At 29.9% G+C, this 13,413-nt stretch overlaps 1 protein-coding gene across 1 annotated transcript in view; it reads left to right on the plus strand.

Annotated features, from left to right (window-relative positions):
• Positions 1 to 13,413, plus strand: part of Smp_198430 (putative solute carrier family 12, electroneutral k-cl cotransporter) — a gene marked incomplete at both ends in the record, with an annotated part of 61,188 nt that overhangs the window by 23,422 nt on the left and 24,353 nt on the right. Inside the window, one exon of the mRNA XM_018789855.1 lies at positions 10,608 to 10,727. Within this exon, the coding sequence (XP_018655256.1) occupies positions 10,608 to 10,727 (120 nt within the window). The remainder of the gene's footprint in view (positions 1 to 10,607; positions 10,728 to 13,413) is intronic.

A 13,413-nucleotide genomic window follows, 5' to 3' on the forward strand; every position in this document is an offset into this window, starting at 1 on the left:
TGATGAAAGTCACACAAATGAAATAACAGTAAAATCGCACACTGCATTTCGTGCTAAGCATAGTTCACGTTAATTTAATACCGGAATATGGTATCTTGAATAGACATTATACTGAAGTAAATTGTTGTTATTCTGAATAAAATAGCACATTGGAAAATAAAACAAATAATACACTGAATAATCAGATTTAATTAAAAACAGAAATGGTGTTTTGCACTAATCACAATGAGACAAGAATGTAATTTTTACCGTTTTGATCTCATTATGTTGAAGAGTTATTCAGTCCCAAAGAAAAGCCTTTATATAAGTCTGGAATTTAAAGGTGATCGAACATCAGACATAATTAAAAATCGTCTAAGAACAACGATTAAAAGGACATTTAACGCTGCTAAACTACGAATAACCTTCACTAGTAAGAACTTATTTTCTGTATCCATAAAAGATAAGCTTCCGCGTCTGGTCGCCTCTATGTGCATCTACCAGTTCACCTGCTCTTGTGGAGCAAGGTACATCGGCTGTAGCCAGCGCTCGCTTTCAACTCGGATACGAGAACATATACCAGTTTGGTTCTACAGTGGTGAAAGGAAAGCAGTTAGAAGTTCTATACTTGAACACTTAATCGACTGTAATCATTCGACGAATCCACAGTCTGATTTTAAGGTTGTTTATATGATTCGTTCAAATCTACCAAGATTTCTTCGTATCAAACTCCTAAAAATAGCCGAAGCTCTTACCATCCACGAGCTCAAACCAGAACTATGCGTACAAAAGAAGTACGTTTTATCATTATCGTTACCATGGCCTTAATATTATTATTATTATCATTCATTTATTATTATTATTATTATTACTCTATTTCCCCTTACTTATTCTCATTATTTTATTCATGAATACTCATCATATCATCTTATTTCTTTTACACCTCTATGACCTTTAATTATTGTAATCAAAACATTTTATTCATCTTATTATATTCACTAAATCTATTGTTATTATTCGTATTACATAATCCAGTATTATAATCTTGATTATTAGTGTTCACATTTCCTCACGGAATTAGTACTTTAACAAAACATTTTCATATATATATATACGATTGTACAGCTTGATAATAAATTCGTTGAAAAGAGATCCCTTCACTGAACTTCGTGTCTTTTAATTTTAATGTTTAAATGGGAATTATATGCCAATTATAGAGGGATGCCTTGATTCACCCTTACGTTGACAATTTCACGGTATAATCGACTGTGGTTCCTGTAAACCAGTTTAAATATTGCTGAAGCTTTTACTTCTCTCACTTCTTTTTTCAAGTCGGAGTTGTGCGTTCCAAAAAATTTCCGACTTAGAATGAAATAATTGTCCATTCGCATTTGATTTTCAATATTTCCCTAGCGTACATTCGTTCCAAATTAAACATATCTTCAAAGAGTAGCTTCAGTTATTAAGTAAGATTAGTTTCCTTGCATGTTTCATTGATTTTGCAGTTTTCTAATTCTTGGTTGTATTCATGTTATATTTAATGACACTGGTGATGAACAAAGCCCATACCTCCAATTACGTCTGTTGTGTCCCAGTGTAATTTTTGTACATCACTCTCAACCCTTTTTCATTGACATTATTAAGTTTTAAACGTGTCTCATCTTTACCAGTCTCGTAGTATTACCACCGTCAGGCATTATTACATTACATATGTTATCTATTCATTTACCTTAAATATGAACGTACTTTGAAGTTAGATGTCAAAGGTTAACTTTTATACTGAATGATTCAATACGATACCATGTATAAGTTATTTTCATGCTCCAGAGACCTGTGATAAGCTACAAATAATTCTGTACCTTTTATCCTCATAAAAAGATAAACCAATTTTCAGTGAATAACGTTTCATTTATACTTAATTAATAATTCCTTTAGTAATTCGAATAACGGTTTGCTAGAACATTCAACCGTTTTAGTTTTAATTAACATAATCACTTGTGGAGTAAACCTTATTTTTGACTTAATCCTCAATTTTTATTTGTTATATTTAGCCTCACAATTTATTGTATCTTTTTGTTGGATACTCAAAAGGTCTATAGGACACTATCCAATAGCATTTCCAAGATTTATCTGTATAAAAAACATGTTACCATTGTTTCTGTACAAGTAAATAATTATGGAAGGTAAACTTTGAATCGAACAGACGTTTCCTAGAAGCCGTACATTTTGTACTTTCATCTCTATAAACACGCAGACCACGGTTATGTAGAGTTTAAAACTGTATTCATAAAAAGTGTACTCTACGTGTTATGGTTACAATTTTCGGTTTTTCAAATGCCTGTTTTCACTCTGTTTACTTCCAACTTCAAACTAATGCAGATAAACGCAACCAGAATTCGAAAGTTTTCAAGACCGTGTTATATATCGGTTTAATAAGTTTCAAACAACCTAACAACCCTTCTACTTGTCACGACAGTCAATTATGAAAAATTAATGTCAATGTAGACAAATTGGAATATAAGAAAAGTAATGATAATAGTCAACAAACAATAAGAATTGTATCACTCTGAACAACAAATCAATACTATTAAAGTAGGTTTACTGTAAGTACAAATTGTTTTTGAAGACACAGACGGAGTGCAAGAATGTGAACTTCACAAAATTAACCCTAAATTAGCCTTTATAGCTTTCCTCACAATACTTTGGTTTGTTGAAGCCATAAGCAAACGAAAGTTGAAATCCTCCTCCATTCTACACAAAAGCAATTTGTATTTACTCTAAATCCATCCAGGCAATATCAATTTAACATCTAGGGTTGTACTGATCTTTTTTTCCTTACATCCACTATTTTTATCCTCGAATTTGTCTAAATAACCTTTATCATTATATATATATATATATATATATATAAATCCTGTTGTAATTAAATCTGTGATCTAATTGTTCAAAGTGTATTGTGCTAATATATCACATAGTTCTGATAAACTTCGTCCTTTCATTTGATTGTCTAAATTTATCAAAGTGACTGTTTCGAACAAATTTACGATTCATTTATTTCTCTCCCACGTAATATACCTTATTTCGTTTATCATATATACATATAACTGCTTTTTGTTATCCAATATTCAATAATTTATTTCAGCACAAACAAATAGTTAACGATCATTCAATATTGTAAATAAATTCGAACGAACATTGTTCAAATTTCTAAGTCAATAAATGGTATTTGTCTATTTGGATCTGCTTTTTGTTTCTATGTTTTTGTGAATAATTTAATGGTCAACGGAAATAATTATTGTTTTAATCTTGACAATCTGCTGTTTTACGTCTACTTTTCTTTTCTTCTTCAGGTTCTTCTTGATGTGTTATGGTTTTGTAAATTTGGCTACAATGTTGAATGGATTCTTGAAAGAGCCCAGTTGGCGTCCACGATTTCGATTCTACCACTGGTATGTATAAATGAGTTTTTTTCTTTCATAGTATTAACCTCTCCACTTTACTATTACCACTATATCCCTTTATAATACTATATATGAGCCGTACAAATGTCAGTGTAATAAATAACCCTTATATGTTATTAGTTATTTAGTTTATAGTTTATATTATGAGATTCGATGTTTCTATTCTAGTAACAATTTTAAGGTTTTGTTGCTTGAAGCAATTTAGAAACCGTTTGTTTTGTAATAAATTGCTTATTAAGCCATTTAAACAGGTGAATACTAATCGTAGTTACATAACAATTAAATTTTGATTAAGAAAAGACTTTTGTGCGAATTTATCATGGGAACAGGTTGTATAAATACGCAGAAAATTCATGTTTGCAAGATAGATAAATTACAAATCACACTAGCCTTTTAGATAAAATGTTAAACGGAGGGTTGAGTTACATCAGTAGCGAAGAAAATGGAAACACTGAATGAAAATATTCAATAAGATAGATTTATATGATGTCCTTTGTATGCGATAGACGTATATGTAAATCACCGTACAATAAATCCCTTTGTACGCTTTATTTGGGCAAAGTCAATCTCAATTGTTTATTCTAGACTCCTTCATTATCCTTTCATTTTACCCACCCAGCTATACAGGATGGTGCCCAAAACTTTTTCACCCATTTTAACCAGATTTACATAAGTTTTTGAACTAGTGGTCATACATATCGCTTGTCTGTTTTCGCCTCTATCGGGTAGAATTTGATAATTATAAGATTAAGTGTACAATTCAGTTCCGTTAAGTATTCTTTACTGGACTCTTCACGGGCATTGTCATATCTCACTTCTGTTCACATTTCTGGGTCTACATCTTTAGAAAATTAGTTTTTCTGAAATTGTTTCCATTCAAATTCTTGTCTTTGCTTCGTCCATATACTTCTCATTTCTATCATATACGTTACTGATATTCATCAGAGGATTATTTTTCAGAATAAATCGGTTAAACTCTTCACTAAAAATCACTTACGATTTAAAAACAAAGAAATGCAGATGAACTAAAGGGTTTTTATTAGGATATCCTACTTGTTAGCAATCATTACTGATAAGTTATATATATATATCAAATCCTTGAGAAGAAATTTGTATAAATTAGTGTCCTAATCTGATTGGCAAGTTTGAGATATCTGGAAAACATCTTATTCTTAGTAAATTAAGATTGAGTTCACAAATCAATGATTTAAGTCAATGAAATTTTCCCAATCTATTTATAAAACCTGTCCAATATCCTATTTTTCTTGATTTACAAAAATAAGGAACATATACAACCATACAATGTGTGACTTTAAAACAAAAGAATATATATATAATGAAATTCTGTATGGTTAATTTGTTTTCTTATTTACTGATATACTTACTATATGTCAACTATAATTAAATCTTTGCATTCACTCATACTAATTTTAAATAATTTTTATTAAAAGTGATAGTTTAAAAGCAAACTTATTCTTGTAGGAAAAGATTTAAGTTTCTTTATTTTCTTGATGGAAAATTCTAAAAACAAATTGAATAACCATCTAAGAAAAATGAAAGTAATTAGAACAACAAAAAGATGAATAAAAGCAAATAAATACTCAATGTTAATTAGTTTTTGGATATCTCAATAAACTATTATCAATCCTTTTAATGCATTATTGTGTAACTAAATGTTCCAATTCATTTGTTCATTAATATTTTTGACAATCAAAATTATACCATCCACCTTCATGTTTTAATTACTCTGGTAATCATTCGCTATTATTTTCATAAATTACTTTTCGACTTGTATTATAGTTATCTAACATATTCCCACTTCATTTGTATCGACTTTACCATTATTGTTAATATACATCTATAAAGCCAAAATAGAAAACTAACTGAATAAAAGCGCTCTTTTCTCTCTATTAATCTTTTCCTGACATCTTAATAAAGGATTCTGCTTTATTGAAATGATAAGATTACGTGTACTAATTATCTGTGTGTGCATAGTAAATTTAGATAAATAGGTCTTACTACTTAATGGTCTGATTCTTATTGTTACTTTGTTTCTGTGAAATACGTTTAATGAAGCTTTAATTAACTGATCTAACTAGTAACTCATTATTAACATGAGTGTCTACAGGATGACAGAACAACAAGATCACTTAAACTGGGAAAAAAAGTAAACTGTTTGGATTCTAACTTAGTGCTTTATTAATTGATAGATGCAATAACAAAGTTTAGGTACTCTATAAATGTTCACATTACTTACGATTGTTAAATTAAACTCCAACAACTCTATTGCCTTTCTAAGTATTAGATGGCTTTTGATACCCTTCTATTTAAGATTTTAATTTATTAGTAATATTGGACCATACTTCATTCTTTCATTTCTCTCTTCACTTGTTTCGACAGTGAGAAATCAACCATTAGTCTAGTAATTATATGTTCACATTGTTTAATTTTCTTCTCGATGACTTGCATTACAATGTATTGTTAAGTATCGTATTCTGTTATGGATTTTCTTTCACTATTAAGTACCTGAGTTTTAACACTACACGTAATTTTAATTATATAATGACTAAACATGATTTATAGTTAAAAAAAGGTGGATACACTGATCAATGATCGGTCAATTCCTAAATAATGAAACATAATCATCTTCATACATTGATTATACATACAAAGAATGCCATGTGACATAGGTTACTGAATAGTAATAATGTTGAGCAAAATACGGTTCATTCAAGCGATTATCTGAAATTATAGAAAATAGATAATATTTTCAAAAGGCAGTATTAGTTCATAGACAAGAAAAGTTAACTTTTTTCGGTATTGGTGGTAATATATGTAGCTTATCAAGTAAATGTATTTAGTTGTTTCTCGTTAGTATTTCTGTTATAGATGACTGTTTACGATTCTAAAAAATATTGGTTAGTATTCCAGATGAAATCTCTTATATTTGTGTATATTTTTCCACTCTTAGACTCAAACTGATCATATATACTTGTATGTTTAGATCCGTATTCTTGTTAATGCGAAAAAACTACTATTTATTGCTAAATGTATCTCACTTACTATATCCATCATAGGACACTAAATACAAGGCTAAATATGTTTTGGAGGTGAGATTATAATATAGAAACGACCTTTGAGCGACGCCAAGGAGACCTTGAGAAAATTCACCGACTTTTTAGGGTCAAGAGTAAGTGATAAATTAGTGTGACGAAGTAGGGTTAAGGTGAACAGTTAGAATATTAGGGTGAGGAATTAAAGTAAGAGTTTTTATCACGAACTGACGTCAGCTATGATGCCAAAATACTATTTAGCCATGTGAATGAATAAATTTTGCGCCAAACTTTAAGACTCGCTATCTGAAGTCCGATTCCTTCGCCCTGATATTATAATTTCGCCGTTTTAAATTCAAGGGCATGTATGAGGCATCAAAAGTTATAGTTGGATTAAAATATACTAATGGTAATAATTTGTGGTCAGAAGTTTAAAATAGTTTACTATTTCTATTCTATGAAATATGAGTCTAGTGTGACTAAGTCGTCCATCTCTTTTGCACACTCTTTTACACTTGAACTTATTTAAAATTACTCCATTACCAATATGCCATCTAAATTGATGATTATCTTACTATTAAGACATTTTACAAGGAACGTCATAGTAGTTTGTTCTTTCCTGGTAAGTACGCTGTGACAACTATTTTACTTTGGCCTTTTTATTATTCATATTTTTATAAGGAATATGTTTGCGTTTTTTTATCGTTTGTTTTAATTAGCTTTGTGTATGTCTACATGCAAATATATACGTGCATAAAATAATATCTAATTACTATTCAATTAGTCTTTTATAAATGTATATAATTATTCCATTTCGTCATATTATATGTAAATACGTCTGTTTTTGTTACGTATATGCAAAACTAAATATAGAAAACTTATGAAAAAAAGTGATTTAAAAGTACTATTCTATATGTGAAGCTGAATCACTCACAAGTTATAAAGGGTTAATCTAGTAATTCAAGGGACTAGGATTAGTACGATGTGTACTAAGTGTTGATTATAATACTGTTATTTTTTTATTAAACGTCTTTTGAGATTATTTCACAAAGTTATAGGGGTTCTTTTTACATAGATTGTTCATAATTGAGAACAGCTATCAGAAACTATTTTATTTTCATGGTATTTGATTGATTATACATTAGTTACTTAGTTTAAAATCGAATTTAAATTGTTCACCTAATAGATAAATCTCTAAATTATAATACCGAATTCGAATTCTATGTTTATGACGCAAGAAAAACACTGTCATGGTTCACACTTGTGTACGTATTGACCCACAAAAGTTAAGCTGTTAAATAAATGGTTATGGGGATAATATAACTTAGTAGCACACATAAATATCAAATCGTAACCTCATTTTAAGTCAAAAATGAGCACTGTTTATTCACATTGCCTTTCATTTTATTTATTATAATTGGTAACCAGTCATCTCCATATACCTGACCTATAACTGTCAGTCATAGTATAATGCTTTTTTCCCCCGGATAAATACTCTGTTAACAACTTAGATACAACGGAACCTTATATCTAATATTTGAACAATGTGTACCGTTTTAAAGTGATAATTTTATGATGTAATCGGTTGAAATATTAGAGAAAAATCGAGAAAACATGTTGCGCGTGTTTTGCTGGAGTTTGATTGTTCAAACCATAAGAATACTTCGATTCAATGTTCTCAACACGCATCGGGCTTCCTTGTCGACCTATTTGATAACGTGAAGATATCCATCATAATTTTATTAATTCTCTTGACTGACTGGTTAATGAGTGGTTTATTAAACTGATGTATTTAATTTCCAGTGTTGAAGACTTTCGTAATTTAATTCAAATTTTTTGTTGCAACTATGTGAACATATTCTTGGAGTATTGACTATTCTCTAATTAAATACTTGATTTTTTTAGTTATTTTACGTATTGTCATTGAATAGTTTATCTATCAACTTCTAAACGTCAATACGAAATGAAGTTTATAAATCACGTAACATTTTTAAAAGAGATGGATGATGGCAAGCGGTAGAACTAAAGACGCACGTTTATTCCTATTAAGGATTGATCAACTGGAAGTGCTTGTATCCCAAAGTTGATATCCACCCTGGAGCTTGAACCCAGTAGCTAAGTAGATAAAGCGTTAAGTGTTTGAAGAGAACGGTACTGGATTCAAGTCCCGGGGTAGAAATCAACTCTAGGATTCAGATACATCCATTTAACGAGTCCAAATTTGTAAGGAATGTGCGTTCTGTATTGCACTGTTAGCCACCATATATCCGTTCTTGAATTGTTTGTGACTTGATAGCATCATCGAGGGAACCGGTACAAGATGCTAAATACCAAAAGAGACTGAATAATTGCACTCTTCAACATCAACAACGAGAATATTCAAAAACCCACCATAAACAGTGTGATATTTTAATTCAATTCATTTTTACTTTTTATTTTTGTATTATTCAGAAAGTATATATATATATATATATATATATACCATCGATTTTAGGATTAAAATACGATAATTGTACATATAACCTTTCAAAAATTCTGAGCCTGTTATATATATCTCCATTTTTGAAATAAATATGTTCAAGTATTCAGATAAATTATTACTATTGATTCTATTCTTTTATGTATGTTTTTTTTCTTTCTTTTACTTTGCACGTTATCATCAACTTTAAGTAGGTAATATATTGGTGTATGTGTGCGTTTATGTTAGCCAGTTTCGACATAGACTTTGTGGTTATGGCTTGTATCCGTATTTAGGTTGGAATTGTTGGTTTAAAATTTATTTTTGACCGTACGAATATACAAATGTCATAATCAGTTATGCATATCTATTTTACATCTTTTATGCGCTATAATATAAATTATGTTCATCATTATTTTAATGAAAATGAAAAAAACAGGAAATATGTCAGATATATATATATATATTTGGAAAAAATCAGAATTCAGGAAACATGTAGGGTGGTTTGTAAACAACAACACGCTAATCAACAATGATTATTATTTGTCACTTTAACCCTATTTTATTGGTTAAACGAGTCATGAGGATAACGGAAATTAATAGTTGCGGCCACTGAGCTATATGCCTTGAAAATCCATCATTTATCGTGTGTACACAGACGAGTGCATTTATCGTTTTATCAAAATAAATTATTCAACCATCTTTTAATAATTATTTTGTTTGATTTTCACTTTATTTGATTGTGTTCACTGTTTACAATTTTTCCTTATTACATTTCTGAGTTATGTCAGAATTCTCTCCATGTATATCTATATAGTACGTATACTCCGTCATTGATTAAGTCTTCCAAATATTTAGTCAATAAGACTTAACATATTTTACGGTTACATCACAAAAACAATTTTCCAGTACATGCGGACATGTGACTGAAGTTTATAGTTAAGTTATAATTGATTAGTTTCCTCTAATATATTGGAGGATATAGCTGTTCACTTGGAACGATTTATAACAGAAATCATAAAATTAACTAAATTTCAAATACCCCGACCGACCAGAATCTTTTAGTATTATGAATAACTTGTCTCATCCATGTGATGTTCATTTTATTTCATTCAAAAGTAGGAATTGTTGGGTAGTTGCTCTCCATAAGTTTAAAATATATTCTATGTTTAGGTAGAAAACTGTTATCAAGAGTAAGACAGTATTGAATCGACTATATTGGATGAAAAACGTCCTATGAGTGAATGATATAGTTTCACACTATACTGAAAGCAGTTTCTATGTCAGATCTGCTTCATGTCTCTGTATACTCTAACACGTTCATTGGGGTTAAAAATAGACGTAATTGGATAAATAAAGACCGATAAAGTGACCCTATAATTTGAATTTCTTACTTTCAGTTTTAATTGCCTCTTTGGTCTGTAATGTTGAAACCCTGGACATCCTTAGATGGATGTATAAACCTTTCAGTTTATTCGTGATGTTCTCCTGTTTTAGTTAAGAAGCCATTGAATTTCACCATAATACTTCAATTCAATCGTATTAGAACTATCGATTGATTTTTTTATTTGACTGAATTCTGACACAGTTACCTAATCTATTATATACTAGTTTTTTCTATTAATATTGTTCTGTTTTTCGTAAATTCTTTTCAAGGTTTCTCTCATTTGTCGGATTATGTCTATGTATTGCTCTAATGTTTATATCTAGTTGGTATTACACTATCGTCGCTTGGGCGTTAGCTTTTGCTATTTACAAATATATTGAATTTAGAGGGTAAGTTTATTTCTCTTATAAAAATAATAAAATTATTTTAATTATTTCTAATATACTCTAATCGTGTAACAGTATTTTATATCCATTGTGATTTATTGATTAAATTATTTCCAGTCAATTTACTTTATCTTTTAATTCAGTTTTCACTAGTTAAGAGTTTTTCCTACAGAGTTTGAACATTCAGTTATTTAGTGACTATTGATGAAAACATTGAGTTTATGTAACATCTGTACTCATTGTTTCTAGTGTTTTCTTAGATAATTTACGTGCTTGTATCTACGGGTATATTACATGTAAATGAACTGTATTTCTTTTATTGTGGCAAACTAATGTAAATAAAATAGTTTTTATATTGTTAAGATCATGAGTCCATTGAAGCTAGACCACCATGGAAAACCTGGAAGCACTGGACGGCCGTTTCGTCCTATTTTGGGACTCTTCAGCAATGAGCATCGACGGTCCCGCACTCGCTAGATTCGAACCCAGGATCTACCAGTCTCGCGCCAGAGCACTTAACCGATAGACTATTGAGCCGGCATCCATCCATTCATGTTTACATCAGTATCTATGTAGTTTACTACTATCCTTTAAAAATTTCATTTCGTACAATGAAGTTATTTCCACTGGTAAATCTATCTAGTATGTAAATTACTCGATAGAAAAGCATGGAATTTTAATAACTAGCCTACAAGCTACTCACTACACAGCGTTGTATTTCTTATTATAATTTGTCACAGTTCAGGATGTTATAATGATCATTATTACTATACCATAGTAATCATGTACACATAACGTTATGGTATACTCACCATTATATCATGTATATTTTAAATACATCTTCAATGGGTGTCAGTCGCTCTTAGTATTTATTTTAGTTCTAATGCTGATATTATTTAGTTTTTCAGTCTTCCAGTTATAGAAATTTGTTTCTATGGTTAAAATTCTAATACGTAACTAGTAACTAGTTATTGTCTACTTCTGAATCCAAGAAGTTTACAACATGTTTTATACTCAAATTAAAATTATATTTATTTTTAACAATCATCAAAAATACTTGTTTTTATTACTGCATCACCAATTATTTGTGAATATCACTTTAACCTGTAGGCTGTTACATGTTATAACACTGAACGATCTTTTTTCATGAAGACCTATTATGTAACATATTTCGTCATCAGTACGACTTATTTCCACTTGATTAATTATCGCAATGATTATTGTTTCTTTTCTTAGTTCTTATACTAACTTTCTTATACTTTGTCACGCATACATGCATGACTGTACTTTTTTCATCTGTCTTCGTCTTTATTCTACTATTGTAAGTTTTAATTTATCTATCGATCAATCCTTATGTTTTAAGAGGAAATTTTATTTTGTTCGTTGTACAGTTTGATTTCTTTGTCATTTCCTATTTATATACTCTGTACTCTTGTGCGTTTGTGTGTTTGTAACTTTCTATATTGGTTCGTATGTCTAGATAAACCTAGATAAGTTGTATTTATTCAGTTTAGACGTTTTGCCATCGATTCAGAGTTGGTTTTCTTCCCTGGAATACCGATCTCAATTAGTAGTAGAGTTTGGTAACAAGAAGGAATTGAATTCCGTAACCATTATTCGTTTAATTTCTAAAAAATGTTGCAATATTTAGAATTACATCAGGTTCAAACTGATTTTATATTCAACGCGTTTCTGATGACTATCTTCAAAGTTACTTTATACGTTTAGTGTTGAAGAGAAAACATGAATTTTTGTTCATGTAAACACTTTCAAAAGTATGAGTTCTATGTTCTGTGGAAAAATTTAAAGTATAATATTTTGGATGGTCATAGTGAATATAGAATTTCAATGTTATGTCGTTTACCTTTAATGGTCATACATTGACATTCATTGAGTATTTATAAAGTTGATGTTTATTAATCAGAACGATTATAGATACGCTTGCGTTCACTGAGATTATCTGATGATCGTGTTTTTTGATCGGATTTACATCATAAGTAGCAAATATCCCCCAATTGAAACACTGAATGTATATATGTTACACAACTGCACAACTGATATTGCATCAAGAAAGTCACAAGGAAAAAGCATACTGTTACGCAATATGTATCCACCAATCCGCTAAGCACTACTACAGGTCAGAAATATTTCTACTTTTTAAGGGAAGAATTTACACAGCTCAGATCGATCTTTGAACATAAAACTGACCAAAATATGAAACATGCTCTTTTCTGTTTTATCACAAATCAACTGTATGTTAATTAAAAATCAATATCTGCTTGTAGTTGTCTGTCCTTCGAATAAAAATAAACTAGGTCTAATTATTTTATTGTATACTATAAATATCTTTAATAGTTTATGTTCTACTTGAGCTCTGGTTGTTGATATATTGTAACAATGAAAATTTTATTTGTGAGAATATTACCCGCGGAAAATTTCTGCAGCAAACATTGTAATAAATTCTTCTGGTGGGCACTCCGTCGGAACTATAAACGGTCATATAATTTTGTTTTTTTTGACAATTCAAATTTTAAAGAGTTGAGATCATGAGTCAATTGTAGCTTGACCATCATGGAAAACCTGAAATCCCTGTAATCTGCTTATACCCCCCATATAAGCATACTCAGTATGTCTAATCCACTATCGAACAAAACCAACATTCAATTCTTCCAACAGAATTCTCTTAAAA

This window comes from Schistosoma mansoni, chromosome W, assembly GCF_000237925.1.
Source record: "Schistosoma mansoni strain Puerto Rico chromosome W, complete genome".
Lineage (NCBI taxonomy): Eukaryota > Metazoa > Platyhelminthes > Trematoda > Strigeidida > Schistosomatidae > Schistosoma > Schistosoma mansoni.